Genomic DNA, 25,678 nt, shown 5'->3' with positions numbered 1-25,678 from the left:
ACTTAACTATGTCATTACAGCATCTCTTAGAAAGTGTTTGGTTTTCAAGATTTTGTTGTTGTATCACCTATCAAAGGAAGTGAAAGTATTAATTATGTAATGCAAGTAGCATAGCACATATTTTGTTGCTCTTCTCCCTCTTGACTTGCAGTAACATTGACATAATCATCCAGAAAGGATCTCCAAAAGAAGGAACCTTTTGACTCAGCTTCGTTTATTTTTTGTCAATTCAGAAAAAACTCATTACAGAATTGTTTCTAAATATCCCCATTGAAAAAGTGGTTCAAATTAGAAGCTTTCTGTTAACTCATAAAAACACTGTGATGTTTCAAAAGCTTACTATTTTTGCCTTGTTGCATTTTCACTGATTCTAACAGCGTATGATAGATAAAATATTCTGTTATCATGACAGTGCTGATAAAAGCAGTTTTGGAATGCACTAAGATGTATTAACTTTGCTCTCTCTTAACCTCATGAAATTCCAGAAGGTTGCAGGAGCTCTACTCCTGGTTGATGTAACCTCTGATAGTAACATAAATGTGTGCAACTCATCAAACACATCTACAGAGACATACTACTTATTTTTAAGGAAAATTGAATTGCAGTCTTCACTTCTTCAGACATTGGACTGGGAGACCTTAAAGACATCATTAAAATCTAAATTCTCCTGGAGCAATAATAGCAAACTAGTAAGCCCAAATAAAGCATTGCACTGAAGCAAAAATTGATGCTATTGAATTTAAAGAGTTGCCCCCAGGTCTTGGAATTGTTTTTTTATGGAGTACTGATGGTTCCTAAGTTCATTTCTTGCTTCTAGCATCCATTATACATGTCAAAACAGATTGAACGACAGAGTCTCAGTCGTGAACTGAATACCCTGCATTTTGCTGGAGAAACTTAATCAATGTTCATTTAGCTGAAAGTAGTCTCTCCTATTTCTACATCCATGTCTTTGAATCCAGAGGCAAAACTAGTCAATTTGTAAGTCTTTGTATGGTCTTGACACAGCAACAGTTGAGAATAATCTGATCAGGGCTGTTAGAAAACATTTTTAGAAATAAAAATATTTTTAATAAGAATTGTATTAATTATACTTCTGCAAAATTGATTTATCAAATAAGACACAACTACTGCTTGGACACCCAACAGCATATTTCCACCAAGGTGGAAAAGAGGTGCCTAGAGATCAGGCAGGGCAGGTCCTGTGTGTTATAGAATGGGCAGTGGAAGGCTAAAAGAATGACTTTCTCTCACAGCCGTTCTCAAAGCATAATCTACTCACATTTCATTCAGTCTATCTAAAAGATTTGAGGGATTCCTTAGTGCACATACTTGCTTTGGGATTACTAATGTTATCAAAAATACTTTTAAGCATTTTTGAAGAAGGTCAGTCAAGCAGATCCTTAAAAATACATACTTTTAAATTATTTTTACTGCATGTTCTTTCATGAGGAGACTTGATTATCATCCTTCCAAGTTGTGCTTGGGATGCATTAATAAAGTAATTGAGGGAAAACTTTACTGTGTACACTCTTTGTTCCTTAAAAACTTAGAGTAATTATCCATAACATTTTTTTGTGTGTTTTGTAAAGTTTCATATGGCTCTTGCTTAGACCACAAAGTAAGACTAAGGAGAGGCAGGTGTAAAAGTTAAGGGAGTGGAAGTAATGCTTGCCAGTAATACAGAGTAAGACTGAAAGTCTTACCTATTTTGAAAAGTGATATGAAAATAAATAATGTGTAACCATATTGATAACTTCTGGAACTATACTGGTGTAGTTTATGAAGGATGGATAAAACAGTAGATAAAAGTTCTAATACGTTTTCTTTTGGTACTCCAACATACTCAACTTCTTATCTTTCTCCTGTACTGTTCAGGTCTACAGTATGGTTATAATACCCATTTGAAATGTTCTGAATGGCTACAAATGTGCCTTGTCTGTAACATTTTGTAGAAAATACTCTTTTAAGCATCTTTAATAATCACAGAAATAACTTGATATTACATGGTGTTTTTTGTTTTTATGGGTGACAGAGTTAATGAGGAGATTCTACAAAGGCTGTAAAGATAATCATATTTAGTAAAATGATATTGAGATGTATTCACTCTTAAAATTTCCAATACTTTTCTTAAATAGCAGCTGTAGTTCAGTGCATTGTACAAAAGCCTATTATCTAAAAGCAGCAGGATTTGAGTTAGCATGTGATTAGTAACTGTGCTTAACTTTCACTGAATACTGCTGAACTGTAGATTTCTAAGTGCTAATAGAAGAAGTATTGATATTTACCTATAACTGTGGGCCTGATGCACATGAAATTAAAATGTCTTGCTCAGCACAGCATAGCAGTTTGTTCATCTGGGTCCAGAGAACTTTCTTAAACTCCTTGTTAGTGCTTTCTCCTTCAAACCTTGTTTCTTAACCTTTTTTATTGGTATCATTGCTCATTTCTGCATTCATATTTGTTGATGAGGTCTTAACAACGAGACATTTCTTGCTTGTTTTCAATAGATCTCTTTTGCTTGCGGAACTTGAGAAGGAAGAGAAAGAAAAGGACTGGTATTATGCCCAGCTTCAGAACCTTACTAAAAGGATTGATAGTCTCCCCCTTACTGAAAATGTGAGTAACTGTAGTATGCTGCAGTCTCTGATTAGCTGTTTTGTATATCTTATGAATTTGGTGATTTTCTCTAACGTCACTTTCATTTAAAACATTTTATATTGGTATGTAAAGCTTACTTGGTCTAAATAATGTTTTCATATTTAATTCATTTTAAAATTCATACCTACCACTATGAATGCCAGCACTGGAAAGGAACTCCAAAAAGTTATTATGACAAATAAATTACATCAGTAAGCTGTATCCTCCAGAGGTCTTTTTTTTCTATAACTTTTTGTTATTTTATAGAGTCTTAATTTTGAGAGCACTATTAGCCTAAGACACAATTTATGTAAGAGCTCTTCTTTCAAAACAGCAAGTAAAGTGGTGCTATAATGTGTGTAGATACTCTTGCTCCAATCTTTTACCTTAGCATCTCCAATTAATTTATAGTGAAATCTTGAATAATGAAGATCTCTAATATGAATAAATATTCATATAAATGAAGATCTCTGATAATAAGAATAATGAAGATCTCTGATTTCCAAGATAATAGACGTTTTCTGGTTGTTAGACCTCAGAAACTTGGATGTATTTGCTGTGCATTACTTGTGTGTACAGTTTTGATTGCCTATCTTTACAGAGTCAAATCTGATTAGTCATTATTCCATCTCCTGGAAATGAAAGTAGAATATGGAAGCACTTCAGTAACTGGAGTGAAATAGCTGGACATCAGCATTCATAACATTTAGCTGTGGCCAATTTAATCACAGAATCGTAGGGGTTGGAAGGGACCTCCAGAGATCATCGAGTCCAACCCCCTGCCAAAGCAGGTTCCCTACACCAGGTCACACAGGTAGGCATCCAGGCAGGTCTTGAATATCTCCAGAGAAGGAGACTCCACAACCTCCCTGGGCAGCCTGTTCCAGTGCTCCATCACCCTCACCATGAAGAAGTTCTTACGCACATTCGTGCGAAACTTCCTATGCTTCCAAAAATCAGAAAACCAGAGGAAGAGAAAGCCTGAAAAAGATCACAAAGGCATTGTCAATTGTATCTATGTCACAGTAAATGTATTGTAGGTTTTAAGATATAAATCTCTCAATTTCAACAGATAATCAATTAAGTTAACTCTTTTTACTAGGATGTCTCTCTTAATATCTACATAAAATCTGTTTTGTTGTAATTTCTTCATTACTGCTTATCCATCAACAGTGGATAGAATTGTGAATGTGCCTACAGTGGGCAGACCCTATTTTTTTTAGTATCTTTTTAGTAGTGTTTTATGTATTTGTAGATGTTTGACTGTTTCGACTTTCTCTGTGAACAGTGTTGAAGTCTTCTCTGAGAACTATTCTTGAAGACTTATTTGCAAGCTGAGTAATCATCTAAAAACAGTGTAGTGTAGGCTTCTAGAAGCAATGTAAAAGTGCAGCGGTTCTACTTGAATTTTCTAAGAATAATTAAAGCCTTAATCTTTGAAAAATTTTCGTCATATTTCAGATTTTTGCTTCAGTTTAGTCCAAAGCTTTGTCTAACCACTCTGAAATGCACAACCTTCTCATTTCTGTGCAGCTGCTGTCATAGAGCTATATATGTGCTTCAATCTTTACCTTTCTTTCTGTGTGTCAGTAGCTGAAAGCTTCCTTCTGACATTCTTAAAAGCTCCTTTCCCAAAATCAAAATGGTTTATAAATAGTACTTTCATATGATTTTTACATATAGTGGAAAAAAAGCTAGTAGAATATATTGGATTGGATATTTCCTTTTTCCACACCAGAGGAAGTTTTAGCTCAGAGAAGCATTTCTGTTTTCTGTCAGTGATTATTGATTACACAGTGCTATGGTTATGTGAAAGTTTCTGCCTTCCAGTTTTGTTTATCTCATTCGTACAGTCATTTTTCATTTGTGCTCTGTTCTAGTAGCTTTCTGTTGCAGAGGTGTCTCCACATGTTAAATACAGATGTGATGCTCATCACTGCTCCTTTTTGAAAGAACTTGTTCTGTCCTTGTCAGGAATCGAATTGTCACTGATCTTTAAGTGAAAGAACTTTAATCCTCCATAGAATTTGTTTCATTTTACTTGTCACTCCCTTGTTGCTATGTAGTTTCAAAACTGCTGACCTCATGAAAAGCTCAGTAAATTTACATTCATCTTGTCAGGAAAGTATTGGTGTGTTTCAGAAAATATTAACTAGTTCATTTCATGTGCAGGTATGTTTAGTGGATCTTTCTCTGTTTTCAACATGTTCAAATATATGATATATGTACATGTTGGGCCTAGAGTCTTATCCTCACTGGATAAGATAGGGTAGATAACAGTGGTAAGAATGAGGCCATGGTATCGTAATAACAGTTTTGTACCTCTGGATATTTTCAAAAATGCTGATTCTCCTGGAATGTGTAACAGTTTTGTTGACATGCTGATGTACGTTAGTAACCAAATATTCCAGGCTTGTAATAAGTGATAATGTCTCAGTTTTTATAGATTGCATTTAGTCATTTGACAAAACTTGCAGGTAGCTTGTTGCTTGAAACACAGTTTGTGTTCTTCTTTTTAATAACATAAATGTATTTTAGTAATCTACTATTCATAATCTGTTTGTTTATGAATTTTGCTGTGGAAAAATAGTTGTTCCACTTTTGTTCAAAGACATTCATCATTTACAAAGATTTGATATACTAAAATGCCTTCTCTGTAATTCGATTTCAGTTCTCCTTGCAAACAGATATGACCAGAAGGCAGCTGGAGTATGAGGCAAGGCAAATCAGAGCTGCAATGGAAGAACAATTGGGTACTTGTCAGGATATGGAGAAGCGAGCACAGGTATAGTTTTTATTAGAAAGATCAGAAAAGGTTTTTCTGTGATTTTATTAAGTTATTGATAGTTGTATTTTTAAACAGTGTGTAAGCACAGTGATAGCTTAGAGCGTGTGTCCTTTTGGCTTGCCTGGATTGCACTGGGAAAGACAAATTGGGGTGTGTATAAAATATATAGTTAATGTAAACACAACGAAAGTTGTTTTTAAAAATATATTTTTATTAAAACATTCAAAAGAGGGCCACAAAAACCTAGAACTAGTGGGGCATTTGACCTTGGTATTCTAAAACTAGTGCATCAAAGCCTGGTATGATGGAAGTGGTTGCAATTCTTAGTGAGTTCTCAGGATGCTCATCAGAAACCTCTTTAAGTTCAGAATAAAATCCAGTGAGGATCTGGTAGGTTTTCTTAACCGGAGATCATACCTCAATTCATATGTGTAATTTGAAGTTGTTTACTCTCACCAAGAGTAGTTTTGTATTCATGATGAGTACATGCACAATTCTGTAACTAAATCATACTAGCCACATTTAGAAGTACTACTCAAAACATAACTGTGAAACCTGTAAGTAGGATAATCAGTTACTCGCTGGTTATAAAAACTGTTCTCCCATGGCTGTTTATTTGAGCTATATATTACTACTTGTTTCCATGGATGTTAAATAACAAGTAGGTAAAATAATCTGGTTTTATGTGTTTGAAGAATAAATCTTTTCAATAAAAACAGTATGTTAAGGTGCTATTTTCTCAAGATTTACATGAACAGAAATTTTGCTACATATGAAACATTTCTAGTTATTTGTAGTTAAAGTGTGTTTTCTACACTGAGTTAAACTTCTCAGAAAAATTATGTGGCTCTAGTTTTTTGCAAAATGCATGTCCCGTAATAGTGCTAACTCTGTCAGGTATATACATAATGGATGTGTAAGGATCTGTTAATATGGATGTACTCAAGACAGAACCAAGTTCATTCTTCCCTATTTTAGTCTGGCTGGATAATAACCAACTCTGATGTGGAAGCTGTATGGCTGTGCTATCAATGTTTAGCAGCTACGTAATGTCCTGCATGAATACAGCTGTGCAACTTCTGTTAATTGGTTGTGAATGAAGGCAGAACAGGCTCAGCCTGAGTATGTCTGCTTATCTCTTTTGTATAAGCTAGCAGTGTGTCATCAAACTTCTGAGTTTTGTTACTAACGGGCTAATGTAGAATAAGGTAAAGTAAGCAAAATGGATACAGACACTATGCTACTGGCCAAGTTATTTATGCAGACAGTATAATTGAAGTTGTTAGAAGAAGTTATTTGACTGTAAATCTCTCACTCAGAAAGTAAGCTTTCCCTTAAGTGGCTGCTTCCCTACTTGTTCTTTCTGAATTTCAGGAGGGAAAAAATCCTATCAAGAGGATGTTGAAATCTCTGTATGTTTTCTGAATTAATGTTTGCGAGTTTATCACAGATGTTTTATTCTTTATGTATAACACCTATTTACTTAAAAAAAAAAGAAAACTGGTGTCTACTATAATTATGTGAAGATGATAAAATAGGAAGTGACTATATCCATATTTTCCTCTTGTGGGCTTTGACTGGTAATTCCCCTTGGTTTCATTATATAAAGGATAAGTGCCAAAGCTGTTCAGATGTACACTGTTGTGGAGACACATAAAAGCAAATTCTGTATTATTTCAGTGTGATGTTCAGATGTGCCACGAACTTGCTGGTTTTACAACTTCTTTAATGCTCTGTATTTTCCTTCTGCCGTAACTGTTCATTATACAGAATACAATGCAAAATCTGAGTTGAAGGAAGGAAACAGTTGAGGTATATAAAAGGTAGCACTGCAGAGTTCTCTGCATTAAGATCCCAGAGATTTATTCCGTGCGAGAGCTGGTAGCCTTCCATTGCCAGTTAATTCATGTACTAGCCACTTCTTCTGGAGCACCTTAAAATAATGATCTTCTTCCCCTCTCATCTGTCACTGATTCCTCTGAATTTTTCTTCCTGAAACAAGTCAGCTCACAGCAGTCATTTTTTGTTAGGCCTTTTGAGGATTGTATGTAACCAATGTGACATGACCAGTGGTAACACAAAAAGATGCAAGAGAGGACTTAATTTTAGCTTGTTTAACTATCTACACCAACTCTTACCTGAAGTTTATTAACATGGTATTTCTCATTTGACAGAAAAAAAAAAGATTTTTAAAAGTTTTTAAATTTAATCTTTAAGTGTTCAAAAATTCTAATACATATACTTAGTTGTGTAACCTTTATAAAAGCAAAGTGTTTTAGAAGAAAATATGAGACCTTATTTTTCAGAAAATGAAGGAATGTTTTTTAGTAAGTGCTACTGGAAGAGTGATTTCTAAGTAATTTGTATCTTTAAATGTTAATTTGCTTTATCCAACAATATTCTTTTGATAAGAGTGATAAAAAAGTATTACAGAATGAGTAGGAATATATTATGAATAGAGATAAGTGATGTTACTTACATAGCTTCTAAAATTTAAACAATTTTCTGAGTGTATTCAGACACTTGAAAATTCATTCCTAGACACACAGACGCCTTAATAATCCAATGGTATGGTTAACCAAAAAATATAAACATGACAGTGCATTAATGCAATGAAGAGATGCAGAGTACTAAATAATGATTCTTCTCAAAATTTAGAACGCTCTTTCATGTTTAATAGTAGCTTGTTCGACTTAATACTGTGAGGACTCTTGTAAGTTATACAACAAAATGAATGTTCTCTTGATTTTTTTTGCCTTTCCCGTACCATCTTCATCAAATTAAGGCCCAGTATACTGCTACTGATAAATATCCTGAGATGCTTTGATATGTTGTGTTTGATATGTTCTTCCTTTATATAAGAAGAAGTATCATTTGTCTTCATTAAGTGATACATTGACTTCAGGCTTGTTTTCAGTTTCACTGCTGAACAAATTACATTAAGTTCTTAAAGTTTTGTTTACAGTAGTATTTTCTTTTTTGTGCTTGTTCAGTGTTTGATACAAAGCATTCTTCCGATTGATGGAACTTCTCAAGTCCCCTTTAATACAAATTATCAATTAAGAAGAGTTGTCTAACGTTTACATTTTTCAAGTAAAATGTGGTAGATATGGATTCAGATCTTTTCTCTTTTGAAAACTGTCAGGGGTACTTGACAAATTGCAATATTGGATATTTTTGATCTGCTGAAAAATATTTTCCCATGCTCAGATGTGTGTGTATACATATACAGATTCCCTTGATGTACTTTATACAATTAATTGCTGATGACATAGAAGGAGACTCAATTTAAGGGAAATTCCAAAGTCATTCTCAGAGACAGAGAAAGTGTTCTGTCGTAGAATTATAGAATGAGTTGGTTGTAAGGGACCTTAAAAATCACCTAGTTCAGTCCCACTGCCATGGGCATGGTTGCTCCCCACCAGATTAGTCTGCTCAGGCCCAACTGTTTGAACATCTCCAGAAATGGGGCATCCACAGCTTCTCTGGGAAACCGGTGCCAGTGCCAAACCACCTTCTCAGTGAAAAACTTCACCATGCCTTCTTACCTAAATCTCCACTCTGTAGTTTAAAATAATTCCCCTTTTTCCTATTGCTATCGCATCAAGTATGAAACCTGACTCCCTCCTGTTTATAAGGTCCCTGTAAATACTGGAAAGCCACAGAGAGGTCTCCCCAACGCCTTCCCTTCTCCAGACTAAACAAGCCCAGTTCCCTCAGCCCATCTTCACAGGTGTGGTTTTCCAATGCTCTCATAATCTTTTTGGCCCTCCTCTGGACTCACTCCAACAGCTCTACAGGATTTTTCTGAATTACAGGCATATGGCATATTGACATTCATCACTTCACCAATGTACAGTTATTTCCAGTAGTACCTCTTTGTCTTTCAAATACTTAAGAATCTCCTTATTCAGGAACTAAAGAAAGTGAATGAACTGTTTGCCTCTTGTGGAGCTTCTTTATGTGCTGCTTTCAAAATTTTGCTTCTCTGTTTGTAGCTGTGCATCTCTACTAAGTATTGGTGTTCATGATACTTTTCCCACAGCTTATTATGATGTATGTTTCAGGAATTCATTCCACTTTTTGTTTATATGATTTATTTATAAGATGTTGAGATTACATTGTGGTTTTATTTCACGGGTATCTTTTTTAAAACACCTTTTTAAAAAGTTAATCTTTTTTTTATTTTCAGGTTGTAAAGATGTTAAATAAAGTTGGTTATAACGATCCTTGCAGCATCCACTAGATGCACAAAGTCCTTTTTTTTTTTAATTACAGCACTGAACCTGTTTTTTAGGTACAACAATCAGGATTTTATTAATCTATCCGTCAGATAAAACAACTATTTAATCAGCTCAGTATTCTGTTCATATCCTGATGTTACTGGGCTAATTATTCTCTGCCCACTTTTGGAGTCAACAACTGTATATTATCAAGCGCACACAATTATTTAACTCTTACTATATTCACTTGCTGTTTCAGAGAACCATAATTCATCCTGTGCTTCACAGTACAGTTTGCATGTGCATCCTGTAAAGTTTGGTTTTTCAACATGCCATTTATGAACCACAGAATGATTGCTGAGAAATGAGTTGCAATATAGCTTCCTATAAAAAAGCCAGGTTGATTCAGAAATGTCTGTGTAAACCCAGGCAGACCAAAGAAGCACTATGTAGCTTTACAACTTGCATTGTAAATTCCTTGAGATTTGTAGGAGCAGAAAATATTCAGAGGTTGTTCACGTAAACAAAGCTCCCAAATCATCATAATAACTGAACATAATAGAAGCCATTCACTATTTTCTACTTTGAAGATGCTTGGTCATTATAAATTCTCTCAAATTTCTATATGGAGAGTGCAGTGAAATAATTTGCTAAAAAAGTATTAGCTTTAGTTAGAGACCTAACTAACCACTGTATTTTCAATGTTTGCAATCATGCCTGTGTTTTCTTGTGAAGAATAAATACTTGAATTCCAACATGAATGAAGTAGTTCTGTTTGTATGAGTTGTTGTAGTTAGCTGTATTTGCAATGAACTTTCCATATTGTCATTATACAGAATAAGTAAAAGGTGTTTTTGAATAAAACCATTCCTTTCAGGTGAGGGTGGCAAGAATTCAGCAGATAGAGAAGGATATTCTTCGTATACGACAGCTCCTGCAATCACAAGCAGCAGAAGCAGAGGTTAGTGAACTTTCTTTTGTTCTGTTTAAAAAAAAAATCATTTGAATAAGCTGGTGGGTAGGATTATTTGCAGAATCTAGTGATCTCACAGTTACTGAACTAGTCAGTTTACATAGTCAGTTACTTGTTCTCTCATCTATGAACTGAGGAAGAAATACTGGAATTACTCTTCATGCTATTATTGAGCATTAATCACTAATGATAATTCGGTTAAAAATTCTACTAGCGTTTTCAGTTAAAAGACAAAAGTGCAGAGTATTAAAAAGGCTGTGTCTTGGTTTCATCAAGTAATTAGAACCATCAGTTGTACATACCTTTCTGAAGAGGAATTTCTGATAAACAATTTCAGGGCTTCCTTATCTTTTGAGAGAGAAGAAAAAATTAGTTTTCAGTGTTCAGAAAACAATAGTCATTGAATATTTTGAAGAAAATTCTTAAATGTGTAGTAAAGTCTTTAGTCTTAATAAACACACAGGAGGCCATTACAACAACTCACAATTACAAAGTATTTACGTAAAGTATTTTAATTGGTTATTTTAGCAAAAATGATCAAGTTCTTCTGTACTTGCAAATGTCTTGAAATACAGAGATTTTTCCTTTCTTCTGCTAGTACATACTGCAAAATTATGAGACGTGACAGTTGTTGACTTCAGAAACATCTAAAGCATAGAGACAAGATCTAGAGATTACTCCAGTCTTGGTATAATAGGCACATACTTAACCATTTTGCTACTGCAAAAGCAAACAAAGAATGCTTTATAACTTCAAAACTTACAATTTTGTAGTGTGATATCTGAATTCAGAAATGACAGATGGCTGTAAGCGTAAAAATCATGTTCTAGAATAAGCTCTATTTAACACTGTGGTTCTGTGCACTATTCATTCTGTAACTGTTGTGTAATTCTCCACCATGAGTAGAGATTACAGGATCTGCTGTTGTATACATTCTTTGATTCTCAGTTGAGGTGATTCGTTTAAATATTTTCACCCACCAGTCCTATCTTCAGTGTTAAAAAGTAATGCACAGAGGCAGCATATTTGCAGTGGTTATATTATCCTTGCTGCACTGTCTGCATTATATACTATATTAGATATACATATATATAATATATATGTAATTACTATATCATATATATGTAATATATATTTACGTGTATATATATCACAGAATCATATTACATTATGCTATGCTATTGGGTTGTACTGTTCTTAATATACTAACCCTAGTCTGTCAGAGACTAATATATTTGACTTACAGTAATGCTGTGTCTATGCAAAATTTATTTTAATCATCCATGTTTGTACATGTGCATACACTTTTTATACTGTACATATATGTAATATAAAATAATACTTTAATTACTTTAACTTGATAGATGTTTATGTGAAGGAATTACTTCTCAGTAAATACCTGCTATCTCCTACCCATATTACTATTAACTCCATTAGGCCAGTCTTCTGTAGCTAAAGAGGTGAAAAATCTTTGGCGTGAACTTACAGATTTGACATTCAGGTCCCATGGATGAATCACATGACAGTAACATGGGTGTGTATTTTTATGCATGTTGTGAGTGCACACTGCATTTAAAATATGATCAGCTGCGCTTCTATTTGTTAAGAATGATCTTGCAGTTATGAATGAAAATGGATGTTATGTTGATGACTTTTTATACTGGCATGTTCTTGAGGTCTCTTACGGGGAATGAGATGCCACCTCTTTCATGAATAGCATGTGGTAAACAACTTAGATCAATGAGAAGAGAGAAACAGAGAATACTGAGGGGACTTCTGCTTGAAGCTGGAAAGATTGAAATGTCTCCCTGTTTGTGCTCTAGGTGCATCAAAGCTTTTTGATAAACACTCCACCATCAGCACTCAAAGAAAGTGTGCCCCTAATTCAGGGCTATTGTTGGAAGAATAATACTATCCCCTAGGGTAACCCAGTGCCTTGCTAATGAACACTTCTGCTTTTGACCTCTGTACACTGAATACTGCTTTATTCATGAGATTGAAAATTATTGTTATCTAGTGACTGGAAAATTCCGTTCTTACTTATAAAGGAAGCTTGAGTGCAGATTTTATGTCAAACTCACAGTTACACTTCCTCAACACTGAAAATAGTGTGAGAGAGATAGTAGTCATATGCTGTATTCAGCATATTTTACAGCAAGGCCTGATATTGATTGAGTTCCTACTCTTGTGTCAGGAACCAAAATGTCTTTAGTTATTGTATGAACATAAATAGCAATAAAATTTTGTGCACACTGGCAAAGATGTTGAGTTTTTAAATGAAAAATTTGGTTAAGACAACAGGAACACTGTCTCCACGTCGTGAGTTTTCCTTTATGGGCTACTTATTTTCCATAACTAAATATGCAGTTTAAGAAAAATATTACCAGTCATTATTTTCAGTTTTCTTATTTAATTTCCTTGTGTTCTTTGACAAGTCTTCTTCCATTAGTTCATTGGATGTATATGTCATTTTTTAATGTTTGTCTTAAACATTTAGTTAGTTAATTACTGGCTTCTACTACTGTTTAGTGTTAAATATTTTCTGGGTTTCATACACTAGTGTCTGTGTGAACAAATTAAGGGGCATACTGGTGATACTGTCTATGTTTGATTACCACATGCCTAAGGAAGCTAACATTTTTTAGGTAACTGAAAAAGTTTCAGTGTGTGCATATTGAAGAAAAGTACGTTTTTGCTAAAAATTAAAGAGAAGTTTCCATAAAGCATGGCAAACTGCAGACTGTACTGCCCAAAAACATTTTAGGACCCTGTAGTAACTGAATTTAATATAAGAAATTTATTTAAACAAATGAAAGGAATATATGTATGGTAGTAGCCTCTGAGACTAAACAAGGTGCTTTGATATCAAAACTAATTTTATGAAAAGAATCTTGTTTCTGAGGTAAGGCAATGCCTTTTCAACTCCAGATTTCATTAAGAGCAGGCTTATGTGCCATTTTGAAAAACCAGAACATGCTAAACATGCTAGTGGGTGATGTTGGATACTTCGCATACTGAACAAAGCTCAATTATTCTGTTTGCTTTTTAAAGGAACTGTATTTAAAGGCCTGGTTTTGGTGTTGATTTGCTGATATATCCTGGTGGGAGATCTATATAAATTTCATGGGTATCAAGCTAGTTATTTCTGCAGTGTTTGCTGTTAAAATTTAGGTTGACCTTCTTTTCACGCAGAAATTGTTTGTCTTACAGTGTAAGCTTAATTGAACTTGCTAGCTGTGGTCTCTAGTATATGCACAGGTCACGTGACAGTGCAGGGAAGACAGCTGTGTGCTCCAATTCTGTTACATTTCTGATAGCAACATGAGCACAGCTGGTGGAAAATGATGTTTCTGTGTCTCACTGCAAATCCTTTGTCTTGGAGGGCTGTAATCCTCAGAGGACATGCTTTACTTTTATCTTGCAGTTTTTCTAAGACAGTCAGTCTCAGCTGTTAATTATTGAAGCGAGTGACATGAAATACAAAATAACATCTTGTGATTTTGTGAAGATGCAGCATTGTTAATTCACAGTCTAGAGGGCACTGAATGCTTGCGTATTAAATTTCTCTTCATGATTTCATAAACTGTTACATTGGCAGAGAGCACCTCAAGGGAAGCATGATGCAGGTTCCCATGATACAGAGAGGCAGAGCGAAGGTCAAGGAGCACCAGAAATCAGTATGTCAACTAGCAATACTGGTCAGGTAAATTGATTGTTCTGTTTATTGATGTATTCTGGAAATGCACAGTTACGTGTTTTTATATACGTTACAGTGTTTGCATGCCTGCATATTTTAAAAAGATTTATGAATTTCTTCATTGCATCTAGAACTGAGTAATTTATTGTATTTGGTGGAAGGAAATGTTTTTTATAGGATGAAATATAAGCATTCCATAATACAGGGAATGGTTTTCTTTGGTTAAAATAATTAATTTGCCTAATGCTAAGAAAAAATGTAACAAAAGTGACTATAGACTATTTTATTGTAGCTGAACTTTAACAATAGCAGTATGATTTAATTATGAAAAATGGTTCAATTTTTACATTAGAAGTGATCATTATAGCATCAGTGATTTTAAATAGAAGAATTAAATGGCAAGCTTATCATTAGTTTCTTTAATACTATTTTAGATAATGCTTTGAAACAGTAGTATCCATGAAATAATCTGAAAGCATCCTGAAGAGTTGTTTAAATGCTTCTCAATGGTCAATCACTGCTGTTCCTTTTATTAGTGAAATACATGTCAAGAATTATTTTTAGGGTTGTGTTAAATTTTTTGTATTTTTAAAAGAACTATCAAAATGTATGGCTTGCTTCAGTGGATAAAAATATTTATTTATCATGCAGTAATGTTCATTCACTTCATAATTTCTAACTGTAGGTGAGACATTCCCAATAGTAATTTGGATTTTTGGACTTTGCCCTTGAAGTTTAGTAGTTGAATTCATATGCAAAATATTTTTGCTACTGTAGAGAAATAGAATTACTTAACTCCTTCTGAAAGTATTCTGTACAAGATTTACCAGAAAAAATATAAATTTTGCCTTGGCTAGAATACTTCATCTGATTGAACATTAAGCATATGTCATATTTTTGCCTTTGAAATATATTTGATAACCATTTAGAATTAACTTCTGTCAGCGATCTCTGAGCAATTGGTTGGGGCTTTGGCTCTCATTCTTAGGACAGTGTTATTGTTTGGAGAAAAGAAATAGTTCAGCACAACTTGGAGGTTGAAAGCATAATGTATTTAAATAATTGATGCAATGTGGGTGCATCATCAATCTTTATTGCGTGAATCGGGAGTTATTTTGGGGAACAAATACTTCACAGGGAAGGAAGGAAGAATGGATTGTCATATTCTAGCAGACTTTTTCAAGTGGAGGATTCATTCATTCTTCAATTTGAGGTCCTGTGTTTGTGATCTTAGCAATTTTCAACTTTGCTTCTTAAAAATGTTTAAAACATATATCCTTTCCTTCTGGAGGATGATAGAAACAGGGATCTGAATCTGTATTCTAAGAGACATCTGGAGATTATTTACTTCCAGTACAAGTCCACAGAGAGGAGGCTTAATAGATTGTGCATGTTTATTTCTGATAAATCAGCTCAATGTACTTTGTTCTGTTGAGCAGTCACTACTAGTAGAACGCAAGAAATTTAAACCAAATTATTTAGGTCCAATTATTTTTTAGTCATATAATCGATGTTACTTGAAACACTGCCAATTGAAGCTGGGAATTTTCAGGATTCAGTCATGTCCTTTTGTGTACCGTCTTCCAACTGTCTTCTCTTCCATTATACTGTTTTGGCACTGAAGTTAAATTTTTGCTTCCCATTATTTTGCAAGCTTTATGAAGGAAATCAGCTAGGTTGCTTACTTCAGGAAGAAAATGTGCCACAAAGCAGAGAAAATGCTTGGTACTTTTTTTCTATCAATCAAGTCTTGTTAAAACATGACTTTAAAACATGCTTTAAAATTGTTATTTTTTTGCGTGACTTTTTAGATGTCACTAACATGGTCCTCTAATATGTATGATTCTTTATGCTTATGAAGCTTTTGTGATTCCTTCACAGTTAGTGTTTAAAAACAGAATATAAAGTAATTTTTCAACTTTTGAAATTTATCTGGGCGGAGAGTAGAGGGGTATAACATTGAAAGAGCAAACATGATTCCAAATAAATATTGATCAACATCTGTTTTCCTCATGGTGGGTAACATACTCACCTAAGTATGCATTACAAATGAAGAACTTTTAGAAAAATTTCTTCCTTATGTTAGAGGGAAAACGACATTCCTTTTGTACAGGGAAGAGATCTGGGCTTGAGAAGACTTAGATCTTGTAAAGCATTCTTCTCAGTTGCAATAGAAGATGAATTTCACCAGTACAGAAGTGAAGTAAATAGAACACTATTCTCTGAAAGTGCTGGCTACTCAAATACTTATTTTAGTTTCCCAAACCGAGTGAGGAAGGAGTGGCATCAGGAAACTTCACAAGTAGGAAGAAGAGACAAAGAAAGAGCAACAGCGAAGACAAAGAAATAAAGAAAAGAGATAGCGACGATGAGAAAGAAAAAATGTAAATACACAAAATAGATTGAAAGGGCAACTATGCTAATAAGAGGTCTTGCTACCGGACAGGGACATGCTATCCATTATAATTTTTAGGAAAATTGCAGGAAATTGTATCATCATTTTATAGCTTTTTATTAAAAAATAAAACAGTTTAATCCATTTATAATTTGTTTTTTATAGGCAAATTTAAGTATGGTTAATCCTTGTCCAGGTGAATCTCTTATCTTGTCAGTTCTTGCTTATCTGATTGTGTTATAGAGATGTATGTACAGTCTTACACAATATGTAATCTGACATAAATGTAGGGTCAACATTTTTTCACTCCTTAAAATCTTAATTCAGCTTGTTGCAAAATCCTCCTTTTTTTCAATGAAAATAGAGATTATAAATGAATTATAAATGAATTGCTGGGGCAATCCCAGGTGTTCGTACAAACTGGGCGAAGACCTCCTTGAGAGCAGCCCTGCAAAGAAGGACTTGGGAGTCGTGGTAGAGGAGAAGCTGGACATGAGCCAGCAGTGTGCGCTTGCAGCCCAGAAGGCCAACTGTGTTCTGGGCTGCATTAAAAAAGCGGTGGCCAGCAGGGAGAGGGAGGTGATTGTCCCCCTCTACTCGGCTCTTGTGAGGCCCCATCTGGAGCACTGCTTCCAGGCCTGGGGCCCCAGCACACAAAGAGCTCTTGGAACAGTTCCAGAGGAAGGCCATTAACATGATCAGAGGGCTGGAGCACCTCTCTTTGGAGGAAAGGTTGAGGGAACTGGGCTTGATTAGCTTGGAGAAGAGAAGGCTCCAGGAAGACCTCATTGTGGCCTTCCAGTACTTGAAGGAGCATATAAATAGGAGGGGAACAGCTGTTTACGAGGATGGATAGTGATAGGACAAGGGAGAGTGGTTTTAAACTGAGACGGGGGAGGTTTAGGTTAGATATCAGGAGGAAATTCTTCACACAGAGGGTGGTGACGCACTGGAATAGGTTGTCCAAAGAGGCTGTGGATGTCCCATCCCTGGAGACATTCAAGGCCAGGCTGGATGTGGCTTTGGGCAGCCTGGTCTGGTGGTTAGCGATCTGCTTATAGCAGGGGTTTGAAACTAGATGATCATTGTGGTCCTTGTCAACCCAGGTCATTCAGTGATTCTGTGAATTCCATTGAAAATAGAACCCTGTTGAGAGTGGGTTTTGGAAGAAGTTGTAATGAAGTCCAGCTTAACACTGACATCTACGCAGTGTCAGGGCGGCAAGGACCAAAATGTATTGAGAATTCGTAACTGCTTTTTATGATTTCATGATTTAATGCTGAAACGGAATGCAATTAGACAATAGTTGTTAATTCAGTTAGACTTTGTACTGTATTGAATTGTTTTAATTTGTAGGGTTCTGCTGCTCGAATGGACCACGAGACAGCCAGTGTAATGAGCTCTAGTAATAACTACTCTGTACCTCGCAGACTGACAAGTCATCTGGGTACCAAGGTAACCGAAGATTACAAACCACAGGTCGCTAATGCTACATTTTTACTAATACAATAACCTCATTGTTTCTGGCAGTAGTACTAATAATAGCTGAATAATCTATTCACATGTAGTAATTTTTTGGAGATATAATTTAACAATATTTTCTAGCTTTTATATATATGCACAGAATTACTTTTTTTTTTACTTGTTGACAATTAATTAAAAGTTACTACAGTATGGTAGAAGCAATTGCTAGAAGTTCCTAGAGTATTTAAAAACTCCATGTTGTTGATTTGTACTCCATGATGGAAACTTTTAAATTCAGTTCTTGAAATACTTTTCAGGGACCAAATTCACAAAACACAGCAATTGCTAAGGAATTAGACCAAAAATTTTAAGAAGTTATATATAACATTCACAGTGGTGTCTATTTGCAACAGAATGTGTTCAGAAGTATATGTGCAGCATGAAAAAGAGATGGAAAAAATTTGTAACGCAGAAGTTTATGAAACACTGGAGTTTGTATTGCCTCTGGACTCAGCAATACTATGGGCAGGGTACTGAGCCCTGTCTTCCATGAGCCATTTGTCTTGACATCATATTGATTACTTTGGGCCTTTAATATGTTGCTGTAATGTTGGAACTTCTGTCTTGCACTGTATGCATGCCACAAACGGATGTGATGTTGGTTAGTTGATTAACAGGTTTTCACTGCAAACTGTAGAATTTCCTGAAGCTGCAGACAGGTGGAGAACTCTGAATGCATGGAAAATGTAAAAAAAAATACATGCAAAGAAATAGATTGAACTTAGTGTGCTGTAGGATAAGAATAACTTAGTACTGATACACATGAACACATGGTACAGATTCTAAATAGAGCAGTGCATTTTCAGATGCAGAAGTAGTCTTTACGTGCAGTGTGTGTATACAGGGAAGGAGAGAGAGAAAAACATTTCATGGTTTTTCCTATACTGCCTTTGCCACAACTTGGAGGTCAGATTTTGGTGGTTTCTTCAGCTTTTTTCTCGACTTCAAATCTAAATTATTGTGGATTAAAGCTACCACTTGAAATACCTGTAAAAAGGCATACATAAAGCAGGTTAAAGTCACTGTCTTTTATGAATCCAAGCAGTTTGTTTTAATACTGCATATGAATTTTTCCAGTCCAAGAATTTCCAAATCAGGGTGCTAGGTTGTTATAAGTTAGGCTCCAAGATTATTTCAGTGGATTTTGCATGTTTCACAGTTTCACAGACATCAAAACTTCTATTGTTCCAGCAGTCCTATGGTATTTTAGGAGACACACGTTAGCAGATTTGCTGCTTAGTCTATTCACTGCCATAGAATTTTTGTATAACTACGTATTTTTACTTACCCCAGATACATTAGAATCTTTTAGGAAGAAACAAAATCATTCATTCGTCTACTAGCTAGTTCAAAAATCTGACTTTTTGTAGAAAACTTGGTCTAGAATTCGAGTGTCATTTCTTTGTTAATACATTCTAAAGAAATGCCCACAGTTCCCTTTGATAGTTTCTTTATGTTGTGCTGTGATATTGAATTTTCCTGTTTATCTTGGCTTTAGGAGTTCAGATAGAGTTTAGGAGTTCTAGATAATATCTCTACCATCTTCTACACTATGTTATTCTACTAAAAGTTCACTGAAGGAACCAAATGCAATTCTCAATGTAAATCTACTAACGAAGAAAACAGAATGGGAAAGACAAATCAGATCATACGTTGACCACAGATCAACAAAGAAATCCCTGAAGAATCAAACATATTTTTTAATGTGAAAGTTTGTTTTTTTGAGTTAAATGTGTACAGTTCGGTTTATACGGCTTCATTTAATTCTGGAACTGGCTTTGTACTCAGATGATATGTAGTAAATGAGCATTTGTTTCCTTCTCTGATTTTACTTTGGTAAATTTCAAGAAAGTTTTAACTTAATTTTCCAGTTTTGCTTTTGCTGTAAGTAACCTGGTCCATATGCAAGTCACTCGTAACAAAAAATGGTTGGTTAATTTGAAACAGTTTTAAGTGAAAACTTGAGGATATGTGGATGCAAGATATTTTACTACAACATAAAGCAGAAATTCATATATTCACTCTTACCCTGTCTTGATACTTTTTTTAATGCCAACATAAGAAATTTTCACGGAATAGCATTTCTACGTGGAAGTGCAATTCATACAGAACTTACTTTTTTAAGATAGAGTTAATTTTAAATATATTTTACATTTTCAAAGTAATATATTTTCATGATTGTTTATTTAATCATTTTGTGCAGTGGAAACTTAGAAGTCTTCACCATTATTCTTGCAGACTAATACAGCTGCCTACAGTTACCGCCATCTTGTTCTAGCTATTTAACCACAAAGTGAGATTTATTAGGGTCACAGATGGTGAAGTAGTAATAGTACTTAATTATTTCTAAATAGCACAGGTCTTGCACCATTAAATCAATTGTTTGTTGTGGGTTGTTTTCCTCATGTGTTCCATTCAGATTTCATTTAAGCTTATTTTACAATGTAGTTTTAACATATAACTCTATTTTTAAAATCATTTGACCTACAGGTGGAAATGGTGTACTCATTGTTATCAATGCTTGGTACTCATGATAAAGATGACATGTCAAGAACATTGCTAGCAATGTCTAGCTCTCAAGACAGCTGCATAGCTATGCGTCAGTCTGGATGTCTTCCCCTTCTCATTCAGCTTTTACATGGCAACGATAAAGACTCTGTCTTGTTAGGGAACTCTCGTGGTAGTAAGGAGGCCCGTGCCAGAGCCAGTGCAGCGCTACATAACATCATTCACTCCCAGCCCGATGATAAGCGAGGCAGACGGGAAATCCGCGTGCTCCATCTTTTGGAGCAGATCCGTGCTTACTGTGAAACATGTTGGGAATGGCAGGAAGCACATGAACAAGGCATGGACCAAGACAAAAACCCAAGTATGTTCTTCCAGCTTTATAAATTTTGATAAACAGTGAGTTTACAAAAAATACAACTGACTTTAACTTCTTGGTAAATGTATGTAAGGTTTGTGAAATGTTTGGGTATCAGCATATATAATATGTGCAACTGCATGTATGTATAAGTAGGCTTTTTAAGTTGAGGTAGCATTAGGAAGTATCATCTATTATGGATATGAAACTCTATTTATAAAGTCTTTCTTTAAATGATAAGACTTTCAGATGCATTCCGAGTAATAACCCCAGTGTTTTATGTTGATGATCTGTGAATTAAGAGTAAATTTCTTCTTAGTGCTATTTTACATGTCAGTGCATAATGCAGTGCATCTAAATAAATAAATAATCTCAAACTGTTCTTCATTCAGATGTATTCAGGAGATACACATTTCGTTTAGGAGAGTTTAAAAAAGTCTCATTCTAGGCAATATTATGTGAATTATTATTTTTAATGCTGTACATGAAACTATTTCAGTATTAAAATACCATAGTAGTAGCAGTTCTCTCAGAACTTAATACCCAAAGAAACAGATTCATTTTAGATGCTGCATTATTTAATGCTGCTGGAATACTTAACCTTACTGATTTATTTTCAGTAAATTTTTTGTTTTTCAAAACTAATGAGGTTTTTGTTGTTGTTACTGTTGTTTTTGGTGGGGTTTTTTAATTTGTTTGTTTGTTTATTTTACCAGAAGTTACCTTATGTAATGCATACATTGTTTCTCTCTAACTTCGTTTTTCTGGACCAACTATATTTCTAGTACATGTGTGTCTTCTTGACCATATATAGATTTATTCAGGCATTTTATGTATACACATTTATTAGCAATGTTCCTAAGTATTTGTTTGTTTGTGGTTTAAAAGGAAGAAACAAAATCCAAACAAAATCACAATTGATTTCTCTTTAAGTTCTGATTCTTTTTGAAAATCTTATGATTTGTATACACTTAGAAAATACTAACTGCTACCTATTTCTGGATCAGTGCCTGCACCAGTTGATCATCAGATCTGTCCTGCAGTGTGTGTTTTAATGAAACTTTCGTTTGATGAAGAACACAGGCATGCTATGAATGAGCTTGGTAAGACCAAATACTTTTATCTGACTTTATTGAAAAGCTTGCTAGAAATGCTGACACTCATTGCTTGTAAGGATTACTTCAGAGAATACTTCAGTGACTTTGTTCTGCCTTTGGTTGAAGCAAATCATTTGTGACCTCAAAGTCTTTAATGCAGATTACATTAACTAGTCCATCACCCAGTGGACAGGTTATCTTTCAAGTTACGTTTTTATTTGACATGAACCCTGAGTATTGGAAGAGTATTATTATCATGGAAGTTCTTGTGACTTTTAGAAGCACTGTCCTTACAGTGGAAGCCACTTTCTGAAGTATCTGTTGTGTAAGTAGATTCCTGTTCAGCAGCCTGGATTTATTTATCCATGCTCAATCAGTTCTGTGTGTGGAGGTTTCCTTTGCAATGTCTGTGTGAAAATATTCTGTGTACTTTTTCCTCAGAAGATAACATTAAGTAATAATGATTAATTGATAATTGCCAGATTTACATATTTATATAACCTTTTGTGTTACTGGTATGATATCATAGTTGCAACTTTAGCTGAAATTAAAAGATAAGTATTTTTCTTCTTCATAAATACTTCTGTTCCCAGTTCCCCCCCTCAGATCTCAGTGCCATGTTACCAAACCTTTCAGCTTGTACAAAATATAGAATTTGAGATCTAGAGTCATGTATTTAGAAGTGTATTTTATTTTCAGAGCCTTCCATTTTTCAGATGTTTAAGATGTTATGGCATTCTTGATATCAAGATTGAAATTTGTTGGCTTTTTTTGTTTGTTTATTTGGCTTCTAAGGAGGTTTGCAAGCCATTGCTGAACTGCTGCAAGTGGACTGCGAAATGTATGGGCTTACAAATGACCATTATAGTGTCACATTGAGAAGGTATGCTGGAATGGCTCTGACAAACCTGACTTTTGGAGATGTAGCAAACAAGGTAAGAATCAAACATACAATAATTTCAGTTGGTAGCTGTGTTTGAATTGCAGCTCTCAGACAGGTGAAGAAATCTTTGTGATAAGATATTGGATTTAGGCTCCAGGGAAAATTTCAAACAAAAACAACACCTGCAGTTTTGCTTCATAAACACTTCCATGTCAGACTCCATTTTGTCAGACTATTCCTCTGCTGCCATCTGTCGGACGTCAGCAACGTGTAACAGAATATTGGAGGGAATGTTCAACCTCTACTGGCATGCTACTGACTTCTGCCTCTAATCTCGGAGCCAAGATAATAAAAAAGAAGCCATTGCTTCTGGAGTAGCCCTCATATATTTTCTGCCCAGCTGACAAGTAGTACAGTTCTAACACATCATTAATTTGTAAAGAATTTTTTATTCTACTTTGTTACAGACAATTTCTAATGTAAGCCTTACACTCATTTTTCACTCATTTATATATGCTTTAAATATATATATATGTATAAAATATATATATTAAATATATATGCTTTAAAAATATGCTTTAAAAGCTGTTTTTTAGATATCATAAATGTTGTGATGGTCCATTATTTTATCCAAGGTGTAGAAAAGAAGGCTTCTTAACTGGTAATGTTCCAGGTCTGGTCCTAGACCTGTTGTAAAAATTACAAAATTTATCACAATTCTACCACTTTGGATTTTCAAGAATAGAAACTGAATTAGCTTTCAGTAGTTGTGGACCAAATACATGTTATTGGAAACAAATATTACTAAGCTTTTTTGAACTTCAGAGATGATCAGCTTAAAATATCAAGGTATTATGCACCAGTAAGCCACCTAATCTTGTCATAAAACTATATCTTTTCTATTTCCTTCTGATTCCTATCAGGCTACATTATGTTCAATGAAGGGCTGCATGAGAGCTCTTGTAGCCCAACTGAAGTCTGAAAGTGAAGACTTACAGCAGGTAACAGAAAGATTAAATATTACTTGTCTATTTCCACTAATTTGCAGCACTTCATTTCACTACAGTAATTTGAAAGACAGTAGTTCTGATCTCTTTCCTTAGTATTTACTTCTACTTGGCCTTGCTGTCACTTCTTTTTGTACTTGAATTCTGTCTTTGTCGTGAAGTTACAAAGATGATGTTCACAGACAACCCTTTTTTTTTTTTCCCCACTTAGTTTCTCTCTTTGAAATATGCAGCATTCATCGTAGCCTGATTTTTCATCTGTAATTGTTGTTCTTGTGTTGTTTTATCTGCATAACAAACCTAGTACCTGTATTCATTCTGCAAATTATGAAGTACAGTTCTTGTAGTAAAATGCTTGCCTGTGGATCATACTGTTTTTTCACCAAAGTATATCCAACATACGGGCTATAAAACTTTTATGACCCTGATCTGTTGATGGAAGTCTAGTTTTCAAGACAAGTTTAAACAGTCCTGGATTCTGTACTTTAGTTTGCTAGTGACAGTGCTAATGGATTGAGGGTTTGTGCAATACTGAGGTTCTTCCTACAATAGTAGAAAGTAAATAATAGCAGAATAATAGTAAAAGAAGCTTTACTTCAAAAGAGAATGTACATTTGACTTCACAAGGATGTTCTCTTAGTACATACATACCTGTTCTCCACAGCAGCACCTAGTGAAACTTCCTAAGTTTCAGCAAAGTGTTGTGACACCTGAGTGTCTCTTCCAATGGCTCCTGCTTTGTAGAGAAAAATATCCTGAAATAAAGTCCATAGTAAGTGCCCAGCATGATCCAGAGACTTGAGAACACACAACTGTTCGTTGTAGAAGCTTGTTTTAAATTATTAAATACGAAATTAATATAATATTGTAAGCAATATTATCTATTCTATTATCTTAGAATCAAAGTAACACCATATAATCATCACTAAACCACATCCCTTAGTGCCACTTTCACGCATCTCTTAGGTACCTGTCAGGACAGGGACTCCACCACTTCCCTGCGCAGCCTGTTCCACCCTGCCTGTGAAAAAATTCTTCCTAATGTCCAGTCTAAATCTCCTCCAACACAGCTTGAGACCATTATATGTGCTTTTATATATATATGAAATATAGGTGTGTAAGCGTATATAGTAAAACATTTTTTTTTTTCTTATTTTGCAGGTCATTGCAAGTGTGTTGAGGAACTTGTCCTGGCGTGCAGATGTTAACAGTAAAAAGACACTACGAGAAGTTGGGAGTGTGAAAGCACTGATGGAATGTGCTTTAGAAGTTAAGAAGGTACTCATGCCTATGAGATAAATTTTTGAGGCATTACATTTAATTTACACAAAATAAATGTATTGTGGTCTTTTTTGACATAAGCAGTATGTCAAATGTTTAGAATGTTTCAAGTAACTTCAGAGTTTTAAGTTACCTAAAGTTCTGTTAGAATTGGTAAATAGAATTGCTTTGAGTTAATGGAGCATCAGATCATAAAATAATGCTATTACCTCAAAACTAGTAGTATTTCTGTAATTTGATTTTTTGACGGTTGACAGCTTTTGCTCTTCAGCTTCATTGTTTCTTATAATTTTACAGTTTAATAAAA

The 25,678-nt window shown here is 34.7% G+C and overlaps 1 protein-coding gene across 1 annotated transcript; it reads left to right on the top strand.

The window, feature by feature from the left end:
* Positions 1-2,492: 2,492 nt before the first annotated feature.
* On the top strand, positions 2,493-25,410 carry LOC100543145 (adenomatous polyposis coli protein-like). The gene is made up of 10 exons (XM_010725886.3): positions 2,493-2,619; positions 5,312-5,425; positions 10,529-10,612; positions 14,223-14,327; positions 18,073-18,171; positions 20,731-21,109; positions 22,111-22,206; positions 22,996-23,135; positions 24,007-24,084; positions 25,252-25,410. Exons 2-10 carry the CDS (start codon positions 5,330-5,332, stop codon positions 25,387-25,389), a joined length of 1,215 nt encoding a protein of 404 aa, XP_010724188.1. The 5' UTR covers positions 2,493-2,619; positions 5,312-5,329; the 3' UTR covers positions 25,390-25,410.
* The last annotated feature ends 268 nt before the right edge of the window (positions 25,411-25,678 follow it).

The sequence above is a fragment of the Meleagris gallopavo genome, chromosome Z (assembly GCF_000146605.3).
Source record: "Meleagris gallopavo isolate NT-WF06-2002-E0010 breed Aviagen turkey brand Nicholas breeding stock chromosome Z, Turkey_5.1, whole genome shotgun sequence".
Taxonomy (NCBI): domain Eukaryota; kingdom Metazoa; phylum Chordata; class Aves; order Galliformes; family Phasianidae; genus Meleagris; species Meleagris gallopavo.
Note: the sequence above shows the minus strand (reverse complement) of the source record. Positions and strands in the feature narration are given on the sequence as shown.

Coding starts and splice junctions, on each gene's coding strand:
- LOC100543145 (XM_010725886.3), top strand. CDS start 5,330: ATGACCAGAAGGCAGCTGGAGTATGAGGCAAGGCAAATCAGAGCTGCA. Junction 18,172..20,730: donor CAAGTCATCTGGGTACCAAG/GTAACCGAAGAT, acceptor TTTGACCTACAG/GTGGAAATGGTGTACTCATT. Junction 23,136..24,006: donor TTGGAGATGTAGCAAACAAG/GTAAGAATCAAA, acceptor GATTCCTATCAG/GCTACATTATGTTCAATGAA.